The sequence below is a fragment of the Pipistrellus kuhlii genome, unplaced genomic scaffold, assembly GCF_014108245.1.
Source record: "Pipistrellus kuhlii isolate mPipKuh1 unplaced genomic scaffold, mPipKuh1.p scaffold_m20_p_31, whole genome shotgun sequence".
Classification (NCBI taxonomy): Eukaryota; Metazoa; Chordata; class Mammalia; order Chiroptera; family Vespertilionidae; genus Pipistrellus; species Pipistrellus kuhlii.
This window is the reverse complement of record NW_023425531.1, coordinates 5431398-5457503: the sequence shown is the minus strand read 5'-3', so window position 1 is coordinate 5457503 and position 26106 is coordinate 5431398. Positions and strand designations below refer to the sequence as shown.

Genomic DNA, 26106 nt, shown 5'->3' with positions numbered 1-26106 from the left:
TTTCAATCTCCTTTTTTTTTGTTTGTTTTTTGTTTTGTTTTTTTTAATTAATAAACTTTTACACTTCTAAGAATAAATTTTAAAATCTAATAATTTTAAACCTTGTTTTTTCTGCCCTGGGAATTGAGAGCAAACTTGTTTACATGTAAACTTGCCCTTAGGCTATCAAAAGGTGTAGCCATTCAAATGTAAATGAACACATTGTTTAAACATAGCTGTTGGTTGGAATTGGATTACCTGTTCTGGGTGGGAAGGGCTTGTCCTCCCCTTTCTCCATTAAAATTAAGGTGTTAGCTTTCAAACCTCTTTTTGGCAAGAGACCTTAAACTTTCAGAACTTTAAATTTTTCAGATAGTAAATCAGTTACTTAGCATTTTCTCAAATCAATAATACCTCCACATGCCCAAGGATACACTTCACACAAAAGACATTTTCAAATAGATCAACCAACCTCATCCAGACCCCACACAAGGCACTCACAGATCAACACCCCAGCCCTATACTAACTCAACACATCCAGATCTAAGCCTTCATCACTTGATTCAGCAGACCCTCAAGTTCCCCCAAAAGTTTCCAGCCATGTCTGAGAGGCAGCTCTGGGGCGTGGGCAGGCGAGGAGCAAGCTGTTCCGGGCCTGGCCTCTGTTGCTCTGGTCCCTTCCACAACCAGCTGTTCTGGGTCTGGCCACTGCCGCTCCCGGCCTGGCTGCTGCTCCCGGCCTGGCTGCTCTGGGGTCTGCTTTTAAGGCATTCTCTAAACATAATTCATTCACTTCCCCTAAAATGCCCCACTCAGGCATGAGCCCAATGGCCATGGTCAGACGTCCGAGGCTGGCCAATCCTAGAAGAAAGGCGAGACACAGCTCTTCCCCAACTCGGGGACGGACCAGAGCACGTCCAGCTCTTGGGGGGGCTCTAGCCTGTTGGGGAGATAGAGATGGGCCCAGATAAGGGCCACTCTGTGTGCCGGGAACCGTATCAGAAAAGTCCGAGAAGTCTTTGTAAGGCAGTCACAGGGCTGGGTGCCGAGGGCCGAGTAGGATTTGGCAGGGAGGCATTCTAAGCAGAAGGCACAACTCACACAAGTTTGGGGGTATGAACGTACACACGTTGGCAGGGCCAAGAAGCAGGAAGGAAACTAGGTTCGGTTGGGGGCAAAGGCAAGGGTGGGCAGAGTTGGGGGCTGGCAGGCCCTGAACATCAGGTGCGAAGCTCCCGCGCCCTCCTGAGTGCTTCTGAGAGGCACTGGCACTGTCAGGTTAGGCTTCGAAGATGATCCTTCTGGATGGATCAGAACCAGGGAGCTGGCTCCCCCAGACTCCCCAGGTCAAGGCTGAAAAGTGGATGAAGTGGTTTTTAGGGGCGAAGTGGTTTTGAGCGTGAGGCCCAGGGAAGGGGTGGGGGCTGAGGCACAGGAAACAGCGTTCCCAAACTTGAAAGGGTCCACCTCCCAGGACCAGCCTCCGGCCTCGGTGTGGCCTGATTCAGCTAAACAAAGGCGGGGAGGGGGGCCACGGCCTGGGCGATTTGTCAGCTCACTGCACCTGAGGTAACCATTAACCCCTCCCCCGGGGGAACCCGGGGCCTGGTCCCTGGAGGTGCAGATCCCGGCAGAATGGAGGAGCACACAGAGGCAAGCTTGGCACCGGAGCTGGCGGAGCAGAGGGTCTTAATTGACAACCCTGCTGACATCCTGGTCATCGCTGCTTATTTCCTGCTGGTCATTGGTGTTGGCTTGTGGGTGAGAAGCTGAGGGGGTGCCGTTAGGGCCAGGTTTCGGGGTCTGGCGCAGGGAGACTGCAGGTGGCAGTAGGGGCAGGATGCCTGGATCCTTGAGGGAGAAACCAGGTGTAGGGGGAGGAGCGGGAGACTTATCCCCCAAATAAGTCTGTTGGTAGCCATAGGGAGGCCTAATCCACACTCATTCTTTGTCTCCCGTCCTTGGGTTGGCTGTCCTCAGGGACAGCATTCTGAATGAGGCCTCTGTCCACCATCTATGTTAGGGGTGTCGAACTCAATCAGAGAAGGGGCCAAAATCTAAAATCCAGCCTAAATCTCGGGCTGAATGGTTTACTGAACAGTCATAAACTGTCATTGTGATGGAAACACAGCGGAGTGCAGTGATGACAGCACGGTGCGGGCCACATTGCAAGGCCTGGCTGGACGGATTTGGCCCGTGGGCCTTGTGTTTGACACATGTGATCTATGTTATGGCCGACAGAAGCCCCTGGCCCAGGAAAGCCAGGCCATGGGCTTCTGTTAGCTACACTCAGGCTTGGGAAGTTGGACAACAGCTTAGGACCGTGGTCAGCAAACGGTGGCTCGAGAGCCACATGTGCTCTTTGGCCCCTTGAGTGTGTGGCTCTTCCACAAAATACCACGGCCTGGGCAAGTCTATTTTGAAGAAGTGGCGTTAGAGGATGTTTAAGTTTAAAAAAATTTGGCTCTCCAAAGAAATTTCAATCATTGTACTGCTGATATTTGGCTCTGTGGACTGATGGGTTTGCCGACCGCTGGCTTAGGGCCTAGGTGGCCCTGTGGGCCTGGGAAGAGGTTGTGGGGGTGGGGTGTGAATCATCGGGGAGCAGAGCGGGTTAATCTTCAGCCTGAAACAAGGCTGAGGAATGTGTTGAGACGGCTAATGAGGTCCAAAGACGTGCCCTGAACCCAGGTCTCCCCCGACTCCTGTCCCCCAGTCCATGTGCAGGACCAACAGAGGCACCGTGGGCGGCTACTTCCTGGCGGGCCGGAGCATGGTGTGGTGGCCGGTGAGCGAGGCGGGCCGTGGGTGGGAGGGGGCTGGAGAAGCTTCCTGCTCACCCACATCCCCGGCCACCAGGTTGGGGCCTCTCTCTTCGCCAGCAACATCGGCAGCGGCCACTTTGTGGGCCTGGCGGGGACTGGTGCTGCCAGCGGCCTGGCTGTGGCTGGATTTGAGTGGAATGTGAGCCCCCTTTATGCCAATAACCCCCAACCCCATGGGAACCCCTGGAAGGAGCACCCCTAGGGAGTGGGAACCCCCACCCTCAGTGGGAACCCTGGCAGAGGGGGTGTGAGACTGATCGTGGGGTGCAGTTGGCTTCAGGAGAGGGTCGCGGGTCCAGCCTGGAAGCAGAGGGACGTAGGAGATGACCACTCTCAGGGTAGGGGTCCTGCTGTGTGAGCTGGACCAGCCCCTTCCTTCTGTGGCCTTGATTCTCTCCTCTGGGGAGTGGGTGGACAGCCTCAGAGACAGTGACGTGCTTGTTCCGATGGATGGATGCTCTCTGAAGGTGTGGCTGAGGCTCCCCGGGCCATGTTAAGGCCCCTGCAGAAGTGGGAGGGGGACAAGGCTCTGGGACTGAGGCTCAGGGCTTCCTGGAGAAGGAGGCCTCTGAGCTGAGCCTTGATGGTTCCCGGGGTTGGGAGAGAGGGAACGCAGCCCTTCCCGGCAGAGGCTGGGGTCTGGCTGAGGGGTCTGTGCTTGGACCCAGGTGCTTGGGGGTAGGGGCAGGGACCGCCTCAGGAAGGACTGGCCGGGGATGGCGGCCTGGGAGGCCAGGAGGGCTGTAGTTAAAAGCCCTTCGGGGGTCCGAGGCGCCGCAGGCACGTCTGGGACAGTCTCCTCCCCTTGCGCAGGCGCTGTTTGTGGTGCTGCTGCTGGGCTGGCTCTTCGTGCCCGTGTACCTGACGGCGGGCGTCATCACCATGCCGCAGTACCTGCGCAAGCGCTTCGGCGGCCACCGCATCCGCCTCTACCTGTCGGTGCTCTCGCTCTTCCTGTACATCTTCACCAAGATCTCGGTGCGCGCCAGGCGGCGGGCCCCGGGAGGGCGAGGCTGGGGCTGCAGGGCTTTGGGGAGTTTGGGAGGGGGCGGGACCCAGGAGCCTGAGGTCCTGATGGAGGGGAGTCAGGGATTTCTGGGACCACGGCCACGGGGTGAGGCCTGGAAGGTCAGGGCGTGGGAAATGGGGAGCCTCTGAGGCGTGGCCACCGAGGCTGTGGCCCAGGCAGGAGGTGGAGCTGTGCTCCGGCCTGACCTCCCCGCGCTCCCCCCCAGGTGGACATGTTCTCGGGGGCGGTGTTCATCCAGCAGGCCCTGGGCTGGAACATCTACGCCTCCGTCATCGCGCTCCTGGGCATCACCATGGTCTACACGGTGACAGGTGGCCGTGGGGGGCCGGGGGAGGGGGGCTCGGGGGTGTGGTGGGAGCCACGCAGCCTGGCTGGCACAGTCCCACCTCCTGCCCCGAGGGCGTGAGCCAGGGAGCCGCCTTCGATTTGAAATGGGTTCTCCAGCCCCCACCGGTGTGGTTCAGTGGATAGAGTGTCCGCCTTCGGACTGAAGGGTCTCAGGTTCGATTCCAGTCAAGGGCATGTGCCTTGGTTGCGGGCACATCCCCGGTGGGGGGTGTGCAGGAGGCAGCTGATCGATGTTTCTCTCTATCCCTCTCCCCTCCTCTCTGTAAAAAATCAATTAAAAAAAAGAAAAAGGAAATGTGTTCTCCTGGAGGGCACTCTCGCGGCCTGCAGCAGGAGCAGCTGGTCCAGGCTGTCCCGCTGACCCAGGCCCCTTGCAGGAGGGCTGGCGGCGCTGATGTACACAGACACCGTGCAGACCTTCGTCATCCTCGGGGGGGCCTTCATCCTCATGGGCTACGGTATGTCGGGGGGGGGGGGGGAGGGCGCGGGGCTGAGGGCAGGGTTCCCTCCTGGAGCTGGGACATCAGAGTCCCAGTGCGGGTTCCAGGGAGGGCCGTGGCCGGGTGCCCGGCCCCTGACGGTTCTGCCCACACAGCCTTCCACGAGGTGGGCGGGTATTCTGGGCTTTTCGACAAATACCTGGGGGCAATGACGTCGCTGACGGTGTCGGAGGATCCGGTCGTGGGCAACATCTCCAGCGCCTGCTACCGACCGCGGCCCGACTCCTACCACCTGCTGCGGGACCCGGTCACCGGCGACCTGCCGTGGCCCGCGCTGCTCCTGGGGCTCACCATCGTCTCCGGCTGGTACTGGTGCAGCGACCAGGTGTGAGGCGGGGTGCTGCGCGGTCCGGCTGACGGGGGGAGCAAGGCTGGGGCCGGACAGGAACTGAGGTGGATGGGGCTGAGGTGGGTGGGGCTGGGTTGAGGGCGTGGCCTGAGGGGTGGGAGCCCTGCCGGTGGAGCTGAACCCCAGGAAGCCGGTCCCGCCCGCAGGAGCTGCAGGGAGCGGAATTGCTCAGCTGAGCCAGGCGGGGCCGAGGAGGTGGGGGGAGAGGGGTCTGGAGGCGGGGAGGCTGGGCTGGCACAGGTGGTGACGCCCCTGTCACAGGTCATCGTGCAGCGCTGCCTGGCGGGGAAGAACCTCACCCACATCAAGGCGGGCTGCATCCTGTGCGGCTACTTGAAGCTGATGCCCATGTTCCTCATGGTCATGCCGGGCATGATCAGCCGCATTCTTTATCCGGGTAATGTGTGCCCCCTGCCCGGCCCGCGGCAGGAGGCCTGTGCCCACCCAGACCCTTTCCTGCAGAAGGACCGGGTGTCAGCCTCCTACAGGTTTGGGAGCCCGGCCATCCAGCCCACCTCCCACCAGACCTCCCACCTCAGCTCCATTAGAATCCCAGCCCCAGGCCAGGTCCTGTCCTAGGTGTGTCGTCCTTTTCCCCAGACGAAGTGGCGTGCGTGGTGCCGGAGGTGTGCAAGCGCGTGTGCGGCACCGAGGTGGGCTGCTCCAACATCGCCTACCCGCGCCTTGTCGTCAAGCTCATGCCCAATGGTGAGGCGGCACAGGGGACCCCGCCCAGGGTGCGGGCGCTCCGGAGACACAGGCTGCCCAGCCCCACCCTCCGTGTCCCGGACTCACTGCCCCGTCCCCACAGGCCTGCGCGGGCTCATGCTGGCGGTCATGCTGGCCGCGCTGATGTCCTCGCTGGCCTCCATCTTCAACAGCAGCAGCACGCTCTTCACCATGGACATCTACACGCGCCTGCGGCCCCGCGCGGGCGACCGCGAGCTGCTGCTCGTCGGACGGTGCGGCCCGGTCCCCTCCACCTGGGCGGCGGGCGGGTGCACACATTACCGGGATAAAGAACACCCGAACCTGCCCGGGAAGGGGCCGGGGCGCGGGGCTGGGGGAGGGGCCGGTGAAGTCTGACCGCCCCGCAGGCTGTGGGTGGTGTTCATCGTGGCGGTGTCGGTGGCCTGGCTCCCGGTGGTGCAGGCGGCCCAGGGCGGGCAGCTCTTTGACTACATCCAGGCCGTGTCCAGCTACCTGGCGCCCCCGGTGTCCGCCGTCTTCGTGCTGGCGCTCTTCGTGCCCCGCGTCAACGAGAAGGTGAGTGCGTCCGCAGCCGGGCGCAGGCTGACCCAGGAGCTGTCTCCTCCGCAGGGAGCTTCTGGGGGCTGATTGGGGTGAGGCTGACCTGTCCCCTCCGCAGGGCGCTTCTGGGGGCTGATTGGGGTGCAGCTGACGCTGTCTCCTCCGCAGGGCGCCTTCTGGGGGCTGATTGGGGGCCTGCTGATGGGCCTGGCGCGCCTCATTCCCGAGTTTTCCTTTGGCTCCGGCAGCTGCGTGCGGCCCTCCGCCTGCCCCGCCCTCCTCTGCGGGGTGCACTACCTCTACTTCGCCATCGTGCTCTTTGTCTGCTCCGGCCTCCTCACCATCGTCATCTCACTGTGCACGGCACCCATCCCGCGCAAGCACGTAGGTGTCAGCCTCTGGATGGCCCCCATCATGTGCCACGGGGCAGTGTGGCCCTCCCCGCTGCTTGCCAGCAGCTCCCAGTGGAGAGGACTGGATTCCCTATATTGAGGGCTGGCTGGGAGACCAGTTTGAACTCGAATTTGCAATCACGTTTTCATTTAAAGACATTTATTTGAGGTGGTTTGGGGGAGATGTCTTGAAGATTGTGGGGGAAGTGATTCAAGTTCCCAAAGTCCTTGGCCTGGCCTTTGGGATAGAAAACAGGCTCATGGCTGAGGGACAGGACACTTCCCTCAAAGCCTACAGAAGGGTTTGGTCCTGTTCGGCTGCAGGGCAAGGGCCCCAGGACAGGGCTGATTTGGGGCCAGACAAAAGGGCAGAGTCAGAGGATGGACAGGATTCCAAGGGGGGAGAAGGGGGAAGGCCACAGGAGGAAATCCAAGCAAATATCCACAGGAAGGGACGGTTAGCAGGACTAAGCTGGAGTCTAAGCACTACAACTTTGAGCAAAGAGGAGCCTCTGGGTGCTGAGGCAAGGCCACGAGCTTTCAACACCCCGCTGACGTGAGCTGAGCCTGGCCGTGTACACGCAGGACAAGGAGGATAGGCGGTGCCAGTGTGGACAAGAGGCATCAGGCCTTAGTGGGAACAGAATCCCATTTGGTCCCTGCTCCCCTTTCCCCAGCTCCACCGCCTGGTTTTCAGTCTCCGGCACAGCAAGGAGGAGCGGGAGGACCTGGATGCTGAGGAGCTGGAAGGGCCGGCCGCAGCCCCCGTACAGAACGGGCGCCCGGAGCACGCGGTGGAGATGGAGGGTGAGGCACAGCCCAGGAGGTGGGCCGCGGAGCTGAGGGGGGCCAAGTTCCCTCAAAGTAACCGTAAGGCTTCAATTTCTCCCAGAACCCCAATCCCCGGCCCCAGGCACGCTCCGCAGGTGCCTGCTCTGGTTCTGTGGAATGAGTAGGGGCGGGGCGGGCAGTGCCCCACCCCCCACCCAGGAGGAGGCGGATGCAGCAGCTAGGCGGCTGGAGGACATCAGTGAGGACCCGCGCTGGGCCTGGGTGGTCAACATCAATGCCTTGGTCATGATGGCTGTGGCCACCTTCCTCTGGGGCTTTTATGCCTGAGGCAGACTCTGCTGGGCATCCTGAGCCACAGACAGGGCATTGGAAGGCCGTGACCCCCCTTCCCTCTACCTTGTCTCTGCCTGGGGCTCAAGCCTCTGACAGGTAGTTACCTCCTAAGGCCCAGGCCAACCCCGCCTCACCAGTCTCTCCCCTCCGCTCCCCCCGCCCTGTACAAAATAAAGCTGTGTTTCCACATGCTGCTGTAGCCAGTGCTGTTCTTCAGGCTCTGAGCCTGGGCTGGCCTCCACCCGGGCTGCTCACAAGACCTTCTTTTCTGGAGACGGGAGCCATGTGGCCCTCCACTCGTCCACCTCCAGCTGGTGCTTCTCCGTCTCCCAGCCCGCATCCTGCAGCCCTGGGGAGAGGCCGTGGGGGGTTGGAACTAGGGGCCCGCTGGGGCGGAGGCTGGGCTGACCCTGGAGAGAGCGGTAAGGAGGGGCCCAGGTGGGGTACAGGCCTTATGCCCTGGCTGGCTTCCGTGGCCCTGCTGGGTGACTTCCGGCAAAAAGTGGGCTAACACCTCATCTGGTGCAGCAGGAACTCGCTGAGCTAGCTAGCAGGAGAAGCGGGGGATGGAATGGGGCTGAATGAAAGACCAGGGCCCTCCCGGTTCTTCAATGCCAGCTGGGGTTCCAGAGACAACAGGACACCTCAGGGACCATCCCAATCTCCATCCTCAGACACCGAGGCCCACACTTACACCCACAGACAGACCACATCTTCACATCCCAGGTGGAGGGGACAGGGGTGGGAGGTGGGGGGCAGGCAGGGCTCCGGGGAGAGCCTGCAGGATGTTACCTTTCAGGAACTCTGGGAAAAGCTTGTCCAGCACCCGGTGTGTCTCCTTGACGAGGACCCAGCTCTCTTTGTTAGGGTCTGGATGGGGGTACAGAAGAGGCATTCATGGGTCCCCAGGCTGAACAGCCTCTCTCCACCCAACCTGGAGTCATCACCAGCCCGGGCTGTGAGCTCTTACCTGCCCGCACCCGGCTCCTCAGCTCGCCCAGCTCCCTGGGGAGGGGCCCGCCTTCCCGCAGGGCTCCGAGCACCAGCCCGTGTGTGGCGGCCCTCAGGACGGTCTCAGGGCCTGCCCCCTGGCTCAGGACCACCTGCACCTCACCTGGAGACCAGGGACAGATGGTACGAGGGAAGGCCACCTCCCCGCTCCCTCCTGCTGCCCCCACTGCTCTGGCCAAACTGAAATCCCACTTTCCAACTCAACTTCTCTGCGGCTCACCGCGCTGGGCTTATTTCGCATGCTTTTAATGGCTCGTGAGAATAAGCACCTTTCAACATACGACCTAGCAGACCAGTAAACGCTACAACTTTTTCCTCAAGAGGTGACTCCAGACGAGAGAGAAGTGGTTCCCCTGAGGAGCCCGAAGGGAACGACCTTATCTGAGTGAGTGTGCTGCAATGCACAACCTGCTTCTACATGTCACCTTGTCTGAGCCTCAAACACGCTGCGGGAAGTAAGGCAGGCAGCTGGCTCCGCTTACAGAGCGGGAAGGGAACGCCGTGGGGCACGCAGCTGTAATCTGACCACGTTGAGCCTTAGTCAGAGCTCGCTGCGGGGCAGCAGGCGGACTCCAAACTGTGCAGGGCTTGCGGGGCTGGGGCTGGAGGAATGGCAGCCAACCCCAGGCGGGGAGTCTGAGGCGGAGAACACTTACCCTGAGACTGGTCCCAGCGAAGAAGGTAAGGTTCTTGGTGCCCCTCGGCCAGCTGCTGCAGCTCAGTGACGCTGAGGAAGGAGTGCAGCGGGGAGGAGAAAGCAGAGGCAGGGTAGCACCCAGTCAAAGGAACAGCCACCCGAGCCATCGCTGCCTCTACTTCATGTCCGTCACCACTTCCCACCCCCCCTAGCCATTCCTCACGCCCCACAGCCACCTCCCTCTGCGTTTGGCCATCCATTTGCCCCACCCACCCTCTATTCCTTTATCCAACAAATATAACCTTTTTTTGTTGTTAATCCTTATCCCAGGGTATTTTTTTTTTTTTCATTGACTTTTTAGGGAGTGGAAGGGAGGGGGGAGACAAAGAGAAAAACATCGATGTGGTGTGTGAGAGAGATATTGATTGGTTGCCTCCCACACATACCCAACTGGGGCCAGGGATCTAGCCTGCAACAGAGGTACTAGCCTTTGACTGGAATCGAACCAGTGACCCTCAGTCCGAGGGTCAATGCTCTGACCACTCGAACCCTGAACAACCTGCTAGGGCACAAATATACCCTCTATATCTCCTCTCTGTACACACTCACTGCACTCAAGCACCCAGGCTGACCCCGTCTGTTCAGTGGAATTAAGGACCATGGAGCAGAGGTGGGTCTGGTCAAGGAAGGCCAGTGTGTCACTGGAATGAGGCGCATGTGTGGGGAGTGGGGGGCCAGTAGTGGTGAGTGGGACACTGGGCTACTTACCTGGAAACCAAGCGGTGTAGGGGAACCCCCAAGGACAGAGACAGAGATGGCCAAAAACCTGCGGGAAGGTGGAGTCAGCAGTCCCAGGCAGGAGGACAGACTGAGAGACATAAAACTTGAGACCAAGGGGTTAGGTCACCTGTCCACAGTGGCTCCATCTGATTGGCTGAGGTGGGGTCAAGCACCTCTCCCTTCTGAAGGAAGTGCTTCAGGACCAGCCACAGCCGGACTTCATTCAAGGTCTCCATGACAAGGGCTCGGACGGCCCGGTAGTTGGCATAGACATGGAGGGCAGTGAGGAGGAAGAAACAACCGAGGCTGAAGCTGGAACGAGAGCGTGAGTCAGTCAGTAGGGACAGAGGCCCAGCCGGGCACCTCCGACCCTCGCTTGCCCTCGCTTACCTAGGGCAATCTGACACCAGGGGAAGCATCAAGAGGCTGGCCAGGAGCCCTGCCAGGTTTACCAGTGTCTCCTGGAAAATGGCAGATGGATTGGGAGTTGGAGGGCTCCCCTCCAGGCCAGAATGAGTAACCCTGAGTGCCTTTCACCACATCCCTCCCCGTCCCAGAACCACCCAGGGCTCCACACACAGAGGGTGCCTGGTAAGTTTTTAACATCTTTAGTGAGTACACTGTCATTTAAAAGATACCACTGCATCCTGGCCGTGTTGCCCAGTGGTTAGACTGTTGGGTCACTGGTTCGATTCTTGGCCAATCACGTACGAGGGTTGCAGTACCTGGGTTCTAGGTTCAATCCCCAGCTCTGGTCAGCGTATGGGAGGCAATCCATGGATATGTCTTTCTCTCTCATCAATCCCCCTCCCCACTTCCACTCTCTCTAAAAATCTGTGGAAAAAATATCCTCAGGTGAGGATTAACTAACAATTAAAAAAATATGCCAGCTGCTTCTCTGGCAGATACAATGCCTTTGAAACATTTTCTTTGTTTTGCAGGAACCAGCTGAGGAGCAGCTGAGGAGTTCTGTGCTTAGGCAAGTAAATGTCCACAGTGTGGGGAAGAGTTTTCTTGGTGGTTAAAAAGGGCACATTTTCCCAGCCAGTGGGGTTCAGTGGTTGAGTATGGACCTCATGGTCAGGGCACATGGGTGGGTTATGGGCTCAATCCCCAGTAGGGGGCGTGCAGGAGGCAGCTGATCAATGATGTTTCTCCCTCTCCTTACCTCTCTGAAATCAATAAAAATGTATTAAAAAAAATACAAAAAAGAAGTTCTCTTTAGAAACAGAACAAAACAATCTAAGAGAAGGCCAGAAAGTAGAACTGGAGAGGAGAGGCTTCTAGATTGCTTCAGTGTTAAAGAAAACGTCACATTTCTGAGCTCCCTGGACCTCACTTTTCTCTCTCATCTACTCAATTCCTAGCCGCTCAGCCTCCCCCTCCCCCAGCTCCCGGGCCTCCTCCATCCACAGAGGCAGGAACACAACAGAGTGCAACCTGGGACGCATTCAGGGGGAGAAACATCGACCTCACAGGGTCGGTGTGTGAGTCCCATGATGCAACGTACTTAAGCACTCACCACGAGGACAAAGGGGGACGGCAGGGTTCAGCCTGTGGGGGTGGCGACACCCCACTCCAGGCTCCCTTGGTCAGGGAGGGGCTGGGCCAGGCCTGCTAAACTGCTGAGTGGCTGCCCCGGCCAGTCAGTGACCCCAGCCACCTTGCATGCTGAGCACTTTTTGACTTGCCATGAGCTTTAACCTGTGGGCCTCACATGATCAGAAGGTCCTCCCTCCCAGAGTGGGGGCCACGGCCTAAAGAGGGCCAGGCCCGGAGCTCATTCTTGCCACATGAGCGATGGGCAGAGGCTGGAGCGATCAGCTTGGACTTACTGCCCCCAGAGCCTGTGCCCTCACACGGGACCACCTGCCCTGAGAGTCAGAGCACGGAGCACCCACATTTCTTCCTGCCAGGAGTGCTCAGATGCTTCTCTTCACACTCCAAACTGTGACCTGGCCTGCCCTCACCCCGACACCCACCTCCCTCACGCCGTCCCTCCAGCCCAGCCGCTCACCTGGCTGCCGTCCTTGGCTGACACGTCGGCCATGTTGTTCCTCCGGGCCTGGTGCATGGTCAGTGCGGCCCGAGTGGCCCCGCCAGCCACGCTCACGATGCACTGGGGACGGAAGGAGGAAGTCAGAGTGGCCTGAGCTGTGAGAACAGACCTTCTGGGGTGAGCCACGTAAATGGCTCCAACCGGCCTGAGAAAGCAGGCTCAGACCCTAGAGCAAACCCCTGAATGCCGCCGGTGTACTGGCTCTTGCTCCGCACTTCCACCAGGCCCACCTCCCGTCTTGTTCCAGGAGAACACTCCCGCTCTCCTGCCACACCACCCTGTGGACCTCACCCAGGGAAACCTAATTTCTCTCCAAGGCAGAGCCCCCAAACCAGCTCAGCCCAGAGCTTCTGCCCTCCGGCTTCTGCCCTGGCTGCACCCTGCCGTGGCCGAGCACCCAGGCCATCTGCCGCCCACCTGCATGCCTGCATCCTGCCTGCCAGGACCGACTCCACTCTCCCAGGGAAGGCCTAGCCAGCTTCCAGGCCAGTTGAGAACCCACACAGGTGGCCCTAACCTCCAAAGGGGACCTGGAGCTCCCCTCTGAGATCTAGAGCCAATTGACTGATGAGGGTCAGTGATCACCTTCATTCCTCTACTATGCTTAGCTGTCAGGCAAGACTGAATGGCATGGTATGATTCAGGCTCAACCCCGCCATCAGGAAGCTTATGCATCAGCGGATGGCAAACGAACATGCTGGTAGTGAGCAGAGGAAATCACTTGCTCAAAGGTAAGAGGATCGTGGAGCAAAATGAGCTGGAGTGACTGGAACCTCGCAACCTTGTACAAGTCTTTATCCTGAGAACAAAGGGCGGGAAGTGAGCTGATTTGATTTCCACTTTTAGAGTATGACTGGGCGGCTCTGAGGATGAAGAGAGGGAGAACGGAAATGGGGAGACTGCCTAGGAAGCAGCTGTGCTTTTCCAGCAGTGAGGAGCCACCGGGCGGCATGCAGGTGGAGGGAATGGATGGGGAGGTTCAGGAGGGAAAAGAACAGAAGTGAATGGAGATTGAGCTGAGGGTGGCCGGGGAGGGGGGAGCGGGGAGCGGGCATGGATGACAGCCAGGCTTCTACTTAGTGTCCCCGGGGAACAGAGGTGCTGGTCACTGAGAGGAGTGGAGGGAGGGAGTGGAAGAGGGGGAGTAAGGGAGGAATCTGAAGCATGGTCCACAGCCTGCACAGAGATGGCTCTGGGGTCTCCCTGGGGCTGAGGGGTGCTCCAGGCAGTTAGTGCACGGCCAGGGAGGCGGAGGCCCCACCATGAAGTGCGTGCCTGAACCTGGCAGGCTCTGGAGTGACTGAATGAGGGAGGGGCTCTGAGACGGGTCTCGGTCTTCTTAGGAATCTGGTCTGGGCCTGGAGCTTCAGCCTGAGCGAAGACTGGCCAAGCTCTTTGGGAACCTGGCTGGGCTTCCGCTTCCTCATCTGGATGAGGTGGCCTGAAGGACCTGTGAGGGGAGCAGCCAGGCGGGACCAAGAGCTCCATTCACCCCACGGCCCTCGCCTCTCCACCAGTCTGTGCCGTCTGGTGCAGATGGTGATGGTGAAACTGATCGGTAATACGGGAGCCATAATCTCGAGGAACATGGCGATATCGTTGAGGATGTTGACCCCACTTCCTTCTGCTCAGAACTGCACCTTCAACTCATCCTTCAGGCCCCCGCCCTGGCGACCTCCTCCATCCCTCACTGGCCCCGTTCACGGCTGAGCCCTCTTGCCCCCCACTTCTCATTTGGACTATCTGGAGCTATAATTCTATACATTTGTTTAATTTCGTGGCTTTCTTCCAAAGACAGGAGGGCCCTCACTCTGTGCCAAACGTGTAGCAGGCAATCAGTGAATATGCTCCTGAGAGGGAAAGGGAGCCAGGGAGCTGGGCCCAAGCTGCTGCACAGGAGCGCCTTCCTCTCTCAGCTCAGAGCTCCCTCCCCGGCCTGCGGCTCCAGGCCCACTGCAGACTGGGAGCACCAGAGGCTGTGGCTGAAGAAGGATCGGAGTGCGGCTGCGTCTGGGGAGGAGCATCTGAACCTTTTCACTTTTCTAGAAGTGCCCAGACAGAGGGTCCAGGCAGGGCTCCAAATGAGCCCACCGGCACCAGGATGCCCAGGTGAGTACCTTGGCCAGATTGCTGACGCAGATGGTGATGGTGAAACTGATTGGTAATACGGGAGCCATAATCTCGAGGAACATGGCGATATCGTTGAGGATGTCAGCAAAAAGCCTGGGGAAAAGATCAGAGGTTAGAGGTCAGAGGTGAGCGACCTTCACAATAGAAGACTCCCCTTCCCTTAGTCCCAGCTCCTCACCTCCACTGCTTGGCATTGCAGTCCAGTTTGCTCCTGTTGGGGGGAGAGGTTGGTTTGCGATTTGGATTCAAGAAGAAAACACGTCCTGTGAGCAGTGCAGGCCCTCCGCAGGCCATGGTAAGGTCTGACGGGCTCAGGAAAACCCACACCCCAGCAGACACCTGTCCCAACCCCGTCATTGCTGCTGAAATGCCACCATTAGCTGGGAGGATCTCCGGTGGTCACTAAGTGCTCCCCCTTACGAACCCAGGACAGGCGAAGGTGTAAAACTGTCTTACAGCTGCGCCCCACCCTCTGGGCCTCCGCTGAGAGACGCTACCCCTGAGTCCCTCGCCGGCTCCCCGTTCCTCCTGCTCTGAGGGTGCCCAGCCAGAAGTGCACACACTTCGGACTGGTGACACCGTGTTTAGCACAGCCCCTGCATTTCACAGCCTGTCGGCCCGGAGGAGGGCGATGACTGCCCTGGGACCACATGGACAGTGGGGGACAGGCCAAGGGAGAGCAGGTCTGACATCCAGGCCAGGGTGTCTGTCACCCAGCACCACAACGCCCGCCTCTTCCGCCAGGCAGTGAGCCGGCCCATGCACACACCCGGGACCACTCCCCAGTGCAGATGGTGCAGCCCCAGCCCAGCTCAGAACCTGCAGCATTAGCCCTGACCCTGAACTTCAATCTCCCCGAGGGAACGGGAGCATCCCGGCGGGGAATGGCACTCGGGAACTCCCGAAGGAACACACGGCGAAGGCAGGACTGGAGCACACGGGCCTGGATGAGGGCTCTGCCCAGTGAAGCAGCCTGCTGCTGCCACAGAGAGAACAGGCGTTAGGTTCACGTCCCACCCACTGTTACACGCTGTGTGACATGGTAACTTCCCTCTCTAGGTTTGCTTCACATCTGTGAGAGGTATACACTCAACCCTACTCTGAAGAGTTGTGAGGGTTAGCGATGACATACAGGAGGCACAGTTAGTTAACAGCAGCCAGTGCTCACGGACACATATTATGTGCCACGCAATGTGCTAAGCACTTAGCATAAACTACCTCACTGTACCCCTCAACCACAACGAACAGAAGACACTCACTTCTGAGGTTGCCCAGTACCGACCTGAGGAGGAAGCAGGCAGCACAAGACCTTTAATCCGTTCTAGACAAATGGTGACATGGACCCCACGGCAGACAGGGATCCTGAGGACTTGCTCACTCAGCTCACAAGGCCCAACTAAGCGTGCGAACCTCATGGTGGCGTCTGGAGTAGAGTCACTCCTTTTGGGCTAAGCACTGCCCACTCAGGCTCCTCTTCCAGCAAGCAGACAAAGGACTCTCAGAGCCCGCGACTCTGTGCTGTTCCGTGAGGGGCAGCAAGTGGCAGATCAGTTCTCTTGAAGGTAGATCTGATCCCGGCAGTGGCTTTGTGCCTTCATTGCTAGGGGACCCGGGCAAGCCACCTGCTCTGGGCACTTTATAAAGACTCCTTAGCTCTAATGAAATAATTGCTAACCCTCCTCTACCCTGGAAACTGGTAGGAGAGGAGGAGCTGAAAATACAGCCAGGGCTGGGACAGGTAAGACCACTGCGGGGAGAGGGGCCAGAAGTCTCAGACCCGGAAGACAAACTCACCCCTTCCACCAGGCAAAGATGATGCGACCCAGCATGCCGGTTGAATCTGGGGGAGAGAGGCATTGGTGAGGAATGAGAAACAGCCTTGGCCCGTGGGGCCTGGCAGACCCCGGCGCCTTGCGTCACTGTCCTTGGAAGTGTAGCCTGGCACGGAAAGTTCTGGACAGACATAGCTGAGAACGGGCCAGAAGCGCCTACACTTGGCAGTTCCTCAATCACACCCAGAGAACTCTGTACCATGTACATCAGGACCAGAAAGTCTTTGCGGCATTATTCACAACAACCAAAGCTGAGAAACACAAATGCTCGTTGATGGAATGCACAGTGAATTCTGCACAGTCACTCAGAGGCACATTAGACAGCTTTTTGTGAAGAGCCAATGGATTGCAGCTACTCACATCAACATGGCTGACTCCATGAAAGTCAGCCATGAAGACTGTATACAGCACAGTGTACTTTTCATAAACCTCTAAAACAAAGAGTTTAGGTTTCTATCCAGATGGTAAAACCACCACAAAGAGCAGGAAACGCTGAGTGGGAAGGTCAGCGGTGATGTGATGCTCTGGCTCTCAGGCTCACAGGTGGTCATCAGGATGCAAATACATAAAAAGGATTTGAGCTGCAGGTTGGTGACAGGGAACTGGGGGTGAGGGCAGAGGGAGAGGCCTCCTCAGGCTAGAAAGTCAGAGAAGTCTCTGGAATCAGCCAGACCTTCATTTGCACAACAGATGCTTACTGGCTACCTACTCTGTGCCAGGCACCTAGACCTGGGGATACCACAGTGACCCAGAAAATGATGGCTCCAAATCCAGTGTGAAAGCAAAAATCCGTAGTCAGTATGAAAAACACAGATTTAGCCCAAGGATCATTAACTGTGGTGGTTGGGCTTCCAATCCTTGTCTATGTAAATAAAATCTTACCGGAACACAGCTGTGCCCATTCATTTATAGCGTAAACCCCCCCCCAAGCCCCCCCCCAAGCCCCCCCCAAACCCCCCCCCCCCCGCCAAAACCCACAACAAAAAAACAAACGAACAAAAAAAAAAATCCAACAAAACAAAATGGACCTGGAGCTGCCATCCCAGAGGAACTGCCTTGCATGTCTTAAGCATCAAACCTTTAGAAAGTCAAAACAAAGGAAAATAATCTTTAGACTGGAACTAAAGCAACCTGTGCCTAGGGAACTGTTTGCAAAGAAAACAGAAAGCAGATATGATGACTGTGACTGAAAATTAAACATTGCCGAGGATCAGCACTACACTGCTATCTGCCCTAACAGAAATGCCTTCCTTCTGCGGATGTAATTGTTCCCTTCCCCTTCTCACATCCATTGCGTTTGCCCCCTGACTGGATTTGGGCTTCTGCCTGCATCAATAACTTTGCTTTCCACAAAGTTATTCTTTTATTTTAACATTTAAAAAAATTAATCTGATAAATAATTTCTTCCACAACACCAACTATGGTAAAAACCTCAATAACATTTGTCAACCTGGTGTCATGTTCTATGTTCTTCTAATTAATATAATACAAAGTCCTGCCAGCATGGCTCAATTGTTGAGTGTTGACCAATGAACCAGGAGGTCTCGGCTAGATTCCTGGTCAGGGCACATGTCTGGGTTGTGGGCTTGATCCCTCATGTGGGGTGTGCAGGAGGCAGCCGATCAACGATTCTCTCTCATCATTGATGCTTCTATTTCTCTCTCTCCCTTCCTCTCTGAAATCAATAAAAATATATTTAGAAATGTATACATATAGTACAAAGACATTTATAAACTAGAGCCACACAAATTTGTAAACAAATAACAAATTCTGAAATGTTAAGAATAAAGCTATCTTCTAAATAGCTTCATTTAAACTTTCCCCTTTCCTTTAATATTTTTCATATTCATGCTTCCCATTAATTTTTCACTAAACTCATTAAATCCTAGATTTAAATATGGCTAAAGATAAAACAACAATATAGAGGTGAGTATCAACAAAATAGCTGAGTTTTATCACAGTCCAAGCTACTGAAAGCTATTCTTTAAAAGACAATTTATTCACCTAAGCCAGTGGTTGGCAACTCATTAGTCAACAGAGCCAAATATCAACAGTGCAACGATTGAAATTTCTTTTGAGAGCCGAAAACCAACTTCTGCACATGGGTCACGAAGCTTCAATAGCACTGTATGTGCGCCCACATGTGGAATTGTGTGGAAGAGCCACACTCAAGGCGCCAGAGCCGCATGTGACTCGGGAGCCGCAGTTTGTCAACCACTGACCTAAGGCAAACATGGGAAAGTTAGAATCAAATCTTAGGTTCTGCAGGGTCGACCTGTCAGATACATGGGAACATTCAAGATCTAAATGCCAAAAGGTTAACTGCCATTAGAGGAAGAAAGACCCTGGGCACACTCGGCAGAGTGCAGCTTGCAGAAGACAGGAAGTCTGAGCTGGTACAAAGCAATGACAAGGTTTTAGCCCTAGTCCGAGAGCGCAAAATGTTATTACACCTGAATACTAATAACCTGGAAGTAAGTTCCCAGCTTAAACTGCACTGACTGTTGCACTAAATGAACGAAGGTTAACAGCTCTGCAGATTTAATAAGAAGGATAAGGCATTTAATCCATTTTCTGCTGACTAACTTCCTATCCGCCAGATATTACAGCATGTTCCACCTGAGTCTGTCACAATGGTGATCACTCCCAGACACATTCAACACGAAGTACGTATACGGCTGTGCTAAGTGCTTGGTGGACCGATGTTGAATGACCTCCTAACTTTTCCATAAATCTCATTACTTCCACTAGCAAATCTGGATCTACTCCTATGTGGGGGCCAAAGTATGTTTTGACTGTTGCTAGGTGACTATTTTTATACATTATGGTCATATTTCTGCTAAATTATTCTTAGTCTTTTTAGAATGCTGAAAAGTTATTAAATTCACTGAATAAAAGTTTCAATTTTGTTCCTCAAATATAATAAAATTCTTATATATGTTAGGCAAGTTATTAAGACAAGTGATCTTTGATATCTAATATTGAAGTTGTAAAGAAATTCATCTAAATTTTCTGGTGAGGTCAGTTTCAATTATCCTAAAAATGGTAAATGACCTATTATTTGTGTGTGGATCTAAAGTATATGCCTTATGAAATCTGTAAGTCAAAAAAAAAATGTAAGCAGATGACTGTTAGATATGTTGTTAACAGGTATTCTGGACAATAAATTCTAAGTTTATTTAACTTATATCTGCTTTGTTTTTTACTGAGTTAAGTATAAAGGCCCAGTTAATCAACTCAACAGATTGATCAAGGCAACACACTCGAACTACAATAGGACTCAAAAGGCAGCGGGGCCCTGGCCAGTGTGGCTCAGTTGGCCGAGATCATGTGCACCAGGCCGTCATCAGTTTGATTCCCAGTCAGGGCATCTGCCCAAGTTGTAGGTTCAATCCTATTGGGGTGCATGCCAGAGGCAGCTGATTGATTTTTCTCTCCCCTCCAAAATCAATTAAAAGGATCTCTCCCCATAAACTTGTATAATGTTCTGCAGTATTTTGAAAGCTATGTAAATTGGACATGACCAAATTAGAGAAGCCTGATAAACTCATAAAGTATTTGTGAACTTCAGCTGTATTCCCAAAAGATAAATTCTAAGCTATAAAAAAGGAAAATTCATATAAAAATCACAACAGATACCTTTGGGAAAAAAATCAAATTCTAACTCATTTGCTATTTCAAATATGACTAAGGAAAAAAGGTACAAGTAGTAATGCTGCCATTAAAAAACAACAACATTGACTGAGTGGATGGAGATGGGGGGGAGGGAGAGAATAACTATACAGTATTTTGCACTCCATAAATGTGCAGAATTCCAAAGTGTGCCAGCATCAAAAATCTGTCTTGCACTGAGGTTTTCTAAGAGATACACTGAGCCTACCATCTGGTCTGCCCGGGTGTGGCTCAGTTGGTTGGGCACCATTCTGTGCACTGAACGGCTAGTTTGAGTCCCCATCAGGGCATATGCCCAGGTTGTGGGCTCGATCCCTGATAGTGCAGGAGGCAGCCAATTGACATTTCTCTATGAAAGCTTCTGGTCTGTGTAACAGCTTACTGTCTTCAGGACAGGTCTTCATAATGTCAGTCACACTGCTCTTCAAAAATCCCTTAATGTAAGAGTTTTCAGTGCTGATGGGTGGGCTATGATCGATGATGTGGGGCTGAATCCATAAGCACACTGGGCTTCATTTCGTTGTCAAGAATTTGAACACGCTGTTACATGGATGGAAGGTGACCAGATTCCAGCTTAGACCACACAGGCACATCTTTCAAAGTTATCGCAAATGCACAGTTGACATGCACTCTTTCTCAATCATGCTGCTCAAGAAGAAAACCATCATACATGCATAGACCTTATTTTCTTAGTCTCACTGCCAATACTAGGAGCTTGCATGGCAAAGAAAGCAAAGGATCCTTGCCAACAACTATTCAGCCTATTGATACTAGTTTGAAGATGACAGGAAAGATGCTATGTGTGTATATATTGGTCGAGGGAGGTAATTCTTGACTTCAGTGCGGATGTGTGGGGATACCGCTGGCTAATAACCAGCAGATACTCCTCAAACTCCTGCCTATGGCCTCAAGGAATACAAATCTGGAACTTGAGCAGCGGCCCCATGGCCTACTGCACCTTTAATCTCTTGCTAGGCATGCCGCCCAGGTTGGCTGAGGCATCACTCTGGACCAACGCCAAGCCACCACCTGGAGCAGTAGCAAATGTCTCATCTTAATGGAGCCAGCACTTCAACCACACTCAGACTGACTGCAGCCAGCCCAAGGCCGAGCGGGAGCCATGAGCTGCTCCCCACCTAGCAGGCTCGATCCACCAAGGTCAGGGAGGGAGGCAGGAATCCCAAATAGCTATTCTTACTGATCTTAATAAACGCTGGTTGCCTCTATCTTTGAAAGGCCCTTTACTTTTGGGTTAGCAACAGATCAATTATGGATGTTTTTGTGACACAATGGCAGAATCAGGTTGTGACTGAAACTATACAGCATACAAAGTGTACAGAGTCTGCCATCTGGCCCTTCACAGACAGTGTGCCTACCGTTTACACTACACCTTACTCTGACATTAGCACTCATCACGTTCCAAGGACCACCTGAGAATCCACAACGGGAAAGGCCTCATACAGGGCGCTAGAAGGGACAGACACAGCAGACAGGGCTCCCTGCTTATCTGAGCTGAAGGACGTGGATCCATGTGGAGAGGCAGGAAGCTGGTTGTGGAGGGTGGTGATGTATATCAGCCTTCCCATTCTCCATGGAACCAGATGTCCTCCTCCTCCCACAGCCTCGCTCTTTAGGCACCGAGGCCTTCTCACTAGATTTTTATTTTATTTTTTTTATTTCATTGATTTTTTACAGAGAGGAAGAGAGGGGGACAGAGAGTTAGAAACATCGATGAGAGAGAATCATCCATCAGCTGCCTCTTGTACACCCCCTACTGGGGATGTGCCCGCAACCAAGGTACATGCCCTTGACCGGAATAGAACCCGGGTCTTTTCAGTCCGTAGGCAGACGTTCTATCCACTGAGCCAAACCGGTTTCGGCCTCACTAGACATCTTTTACCCAGTTGAGCATCCTGGCATACTCCTGAAATATACATGCCTTTCATTCTTCACAGCAGGCCTGAGTTTGAGAAGAATCATTTCCTTTCACAGATGAAGCAACTGAAGCTTGAAGAATATAGGTGAACAAAAAGGGGGCAGTTTACAGAAGATCTGAATTCCCAGTTTTTCTGAAGGAACCTAAATTCATGGCTGCCCTGGACCTGCCTTCCCTTACCGCCACCACTAGCTGTGCTGAGCAGCGGCTGTCTCAGGCACGTGTCCGACCCAGTTCCCATCCAGCCTGCTTTGCTTCCCCTTTCCCGTCTCCTGTGTCCCTGCGAGTGGTACCCAGCAGGCTGGCTATAGCGGCATCCTCCCTTTGTCACTACCTTACCCTCCTCCCTTCAAGCACACTTGATTTAACACAAAATTTTCACTATTCCATTTAAGATTTTGTACTGGATCAACTTAGTGGCTCTGAGATAGCAACATTACTTCCACTGGCTGAGAGAGAGCTCGCTGGGCCAGACTCTTGTTTTTCTTCCCTTGACTGCAGACTCATAACCACTCAGATGTGTGTCCTCCATGCAAGGCCTACTCTGTCTTCTGTCAGCGGCAGTCTGCAAGGTCCTTATCAGATCTGGAGGTTGGCACTAGGATGCAATAATGACCCATATCCTCCCTATTATCCAAAAGTCAGCACTGTCTAAGAGACTAGGAAGCAATTTCTATTTGCCCGTTTCTGCCCCATTTATAATTAGTTGAGCTATAAGATCTAGAAACATTTGAGGCCCAGTAAGGGATCAGCTGTGCACAAATTGCACTTAGCTCCACTCTAAATTCCTAGCAAAGGAGTGTGGTGCCAAGAGTGGGACACAGGAGTCAGTCCGTCTGGGTCCAAATCCTGACCCTGCCATATCTCAGGCAGGTCACTCAACCTTGCTGTGTCTCAGCTTTCCCCTCCGGAAAGCGTATTAACAGCAGCATCCACCTACGGTAACACGGCTGCTGCAGAGTAAGTGACGTACCATGGAAGTGTGCACATGCCCGGCTGTCAAAATATTAACTGCTAATAACATTACCATTGTTAGGTTTGACAATTAATAGCGTGTTCCATTAAGAGATTTGTAACTGAAAATGACATCAAAACATTCCAAAAGACTTTCTTATATAAATCTCTACATAACATTTTCTCATGTTTGATGGAGAGGAGTCTGTAAAATCCTTTCTAGTTAAGAGGGCTTTTAAAAATACCAACAACAGCCGAAACCAGTTTGGCTCAGTGGCAGAGCTCGGTCTGCGGACCGAAAGGTCCCAGGTTCGATTCCGGTCAAGGGCATGTACCTGGGTTGCGGGCACATCCCCAGTAGGGGGTGTGCAAGAGGCAGCTGGTAGATGTTTCTCTCTCATCCACATTTCTAGCTCTCTATCTCTCTCCCTTCCTCTCTGTAAAAAATCAATAAAATAAAAAAAATACCAACAACAGACTGTAAAGAAAATGGTTCTTTCACACCTTAAAGTGGTCTTATTTTTAAGATTAATCTAAAGACATATGTAGGCAGCACACTGGCGATAATTCTAGGGAGCTCAGAAATGACTTGAAAACATCAACTGCTGATACAGTCGCCTACTGCGCACCAGAAAGTTAGCCAACAGGAGCGTAAAGGAAAAGATCAAAGTTAGCAGCTTGGTGGTATGGAATGGACTCTGAACTACACTCCCTGGGTTCAAATCCATACCCTCGTACTTACTGGCTATGACCATGGGCAAGTTACTTTCCTGTGCCTCAGATTCCTCATCTATAACATGAAGGTAAGGACAATACCTACCTCAGAGCCACCATGGAAGTTGAGTCAGTTTGTTTGTTTGTTTATTTTCTAGAGGCCTGGTGCATGAAAATTCATGCACTCAGCCCGGCCTGCCCCCTCTCATCTCAGGGGCAGAAGATGACCCAGTGATCAGGGAAAGGCAATGCACCCATCACACCTCTGCTGCTGCCACTGCCGGCAGCGCAAGCTCAGCTGGCCCTGGTTACCTAAGCCTCAGGCAACCCTAGATGGTTGGGCAGCCAACATCCAAGGCTTGCCTGAGCCTTGGGCCAGCCCTGGGTGGCTGGGGCGCTGAAGGGACTGGGGGACTCTGGAGGCAGGCACTTTGATGGGGCTGAGCACTGCCATATGTGGTTGTAGATGCTGCCATCTTTGAGGGCGTGGCAATTAATTAGCATAGCCTCTCCTTATTGGCTGTGAGTGCCGCCATCTTTGGGACAATGTGAGGGTCAATTAGCATATTCCCTCTTTATTAGATAGGATTTATTTATTTTTAAAATTTTATTGATTTTTTAGAGAGAGGAAGGGAGAAGGAGAGAGAGCTAGAAACATCGATGAGAAACATTGACCAGCTGCCTCTTACCACCCCCCCACCCCCCCCTGGGGATGTGCCTACAACCAATGTACATGCCTCTGACTGGAATCGAATCTGGGATCTTTCAGTCCGCAGACCGACACTCTATCCACTGAGCCTAATTGGTTTCAGCAGGATTTATTTTTTTAAATTAAGGCCAACTTTAAAAAAAATTATATATACATATATATATATATATATATATATATATATATATATATATATATATATTGATTTCAGAGAGGAAGGGAGAGGAAGAGAGATAGAAACATCAATGAGAGGAATCAGTGACTGGCTGCCTCCTGCACACCCCCTATTGGGGATCGAGCCCGAAACCTGGGCATGCATCCTTGGCTGCAATCAAACCTGGGACCCTTCAGTCCGCAGGCTGATGCTCTATCCACTGAGCCAAACTGGCTAGGGCTGAGTCAGTATATTTAAAGACTGGCATATATAATAATAAGCACTGTTTGTGTGACAAGCCACAGGTCAGCACCGCTCCACTGACACACAAATCAGAGGACTTCTTTCTGAGAAAACTCCATCCGGCCAGTTGGCTGGGTCTTAAAGGTAAGGATGTGAGCAGGAGCCTCCTGACTTTCCCAAAGGCCCAGGGAGGTTCCTCAGATGCTGCCAGGCTGATGCTGGCGCAGAGTGAGTCTCACTTCGGCTCTAATTTAAATCCTGGCCAACGTGGCTCACATGCCCAGGGTTGCAGGCTCCATCCCCAGTGTGGGGTGTGCAGAGGCAGTAGATCAATGATTCTCTCTCTCCCTTTCCCTTCCTCTCTGAAATCAATAAAAACATTAAAAAATAAATCCTCCCTGAGAACGGTGGTGCAGAGGCCAGGGGTCCTGATGTGGATGGAGCACGGGCAGTGTCTCCTTCTCTCCTCCTCTCTCTGGGCGGCAGGGTACCAAACTGTATCTTTCATTTCTTAGTGGTTTTCCAAAAGGCTGTGCACACTTAGCAGATGATTACTGGCATTTACTATGTATAGCACCAACTCGTACCCCAGAACATCTAAATGCCTTTCCTTCTTCCCAGAATCTCCTGCCTCCTCCTGCTGAGGCAGCGGCGGGCAGGCTCCGGGGCGGCTTACCTTTCAGCAGCCAGGTGGCCGTGGCGGCTGACACGGAGGCGCTTGCATTCCCGACCCCTATGCCCAGCAGGACGGCGTGGGTCGCCAGGGAGCCCGAGAGGCTGGAAGCAAAGGCCTGGAGGAGAGAGGGAGCGGGGAGGAGTGGGCTCGGGGGCAGGGGGGTCTGGCGCTCTCCGCGGAGTGTGACCTGGGGCTCAGCCCGCAGCCCGCGGAGGAGAGGGGGAGCGGGGCGCTGCCTCCCAGCCCGCCAGCGCCGCCCGCCGACCTGCACGGAGTCCCACAGCTGGTAGGGCAGGTAGTCGGGGCTGACGCTGTCGGGGAAGCCCTGCGGCAGGAACACGGTCAGCAGGCGCGGGAGAGGGGGTGCGGCGGGCCCGGGCGCTCCCCCGGCGCCCCCCCAGCAGCGCCGCCCCCAGGCCTCCCACCGCAGGCTCCCGTCGGCGGCGGCGCTGCAGCCCCGGGCCGCCTGGGACCCGAACCGCTCGGAGCACAGCGCGGCCCCAGCGCCTGTCTGGCCCGCCATCCCGGTCACGCCCCCGCCACGCGGGACAGACACGTGGGCGGAGCCTGCTCCCGGCTCGGCTACGGCGGCGGCGGAGGGACAATCTTCCTTCGCGCGGGGCCGTGGGCCTCCGCGGGGTTCCGGATGGAGCCGGCCACGTGACAATTCCTGCGGGACCTGCGGCCCTTTCTTCCACCGGACCGAGGAGCCAAGGGCGGACCCGCATCCCTGTGACCCGCTACTTTCAGTCACCAGGAGGAGAGAAAGCTCCCGGGGCCGTTGCATTCCAGACCTGCTG

General features: G+C 54.7%; 2 protein-coding genes across 6 annotated transcripts; one reads left to right on the top strand and one right to left on the bottom strand.

Annotated features, from left to right (window-relative positions):
• Positions 1-1583: 1583 nt before the first annotated feature.
• On the top strand, positions 1584-7872 carry SLC5A2 (solute carrier family 5 member 2). Of its 5 annotated transcripts, none has more exons than XM_045570284.1 (14): positions 1584-1740; positions 2696-2767; positions 2839-2943; positions 3618-3782; positions 4040-4145; positions 4560-4640; positions 4778-5007; positions 5293-5428; positions 5632-5739; positions 5843-5993; positions 6231-6297; positions 6451-6666; positions 7352-7481; positions 7567-7872. In XM_045570284.1, exons 1-14 carry the CDS (start codon positions 1615-1617, stop codon positions 7791-7793), a joined length of 1920 nt encoding a protein of 639 aa, XP_045426240.1. In that variant the 5' UTR covers positions 1584-1614; the 3' UTR covers positions 7794-7872. The 5 variants fall into 5 exon arrangements, with proteins under 5 accessions (XP_045426240.1, XP_045426239.1, XP_045426243.1 ...); XM_045570283.1 differs by having other exon boundaries at positions 6129-6297; XM_045570287.1 differs by lacking the exon at positions 6451-6666.
• Positions 6818-25857, bottom strand: RUSF1 (RUS family member 1). The gene is made up of 13 exons (XM_036460309.2): positions 25572-25857; positions 25307-25421; positions 16211-16256; positions 14595-14627; positions 14404-14509; positions 12245-12346; positions 10618-10688; positions 10355-10539; positions 10216-10273; positions 9467-9537; positions 8770-8913; positions 8592-8669; positions 6818-8148 (listed from the first exon to the last, which is right to left on the bottom strand). The coding sequence occupies exons 1-13, from the start codon at positions 25827-25829 to the stop codon at positions 8051-8053; spliced, it is 1365 nt and encodes a 454-aa protein (XP_036316202.1). The 5' UTR covers positions 25830-25857; the 3' UTR covers positions 6818-8050.
• Positions 25858-26106: the final 249 nt, after the last annotated feature.

Excerpts from the sequence above, each read along its gene's own strand:
- RUSF1 (XM_036460309.2), bottom strand. The coding sequence starts at position 25,829 with ATGGCGGGCCAGACAGGCGCTGGGGCCGCGCTGTGCTCCGAGCGGTTC. Across the intron at positions 10,540-10,617 it reads CTGGTGTCAGATTGCCCTAG|CTTCAGCCTCGGTTGTTTCT; the intron begins GTAAGCGAGGGC and ends CTCTCGTTCCAG. Across the intron at positions 10,274-10,354 it reads GATGGAGCCACTGTGGACAG|GTTTTTGGCCATCTCTGTCT; the intron begins GTGACCTAACCC and ends ACCTTCCCGCAG.
- SLC5A2 (XM_045570283.1), top strand. The coding sequence starts at position 1,615 with ATGGAGGAGCACACAGAGGCAAGCTTGGCACCGGAGCTGGCGGAGCAG. Across the intron at positions 1,741-2,695 it reads TCATTGGTGTTGGCTTGTGG|TCCATGTGCAGGACCAACAG; the intron begins GTGAGAAGCTGA and ends CCTGTCCCCCAG. Across the intron at positions 6,298-6,450 it reads TGCCCCGCGTCAACGAGAAG|GGCGCCTTCTGGGGGCTGAT; the intron begins GTGAGTGCGTCC and ends TCTCCTCCGCAG.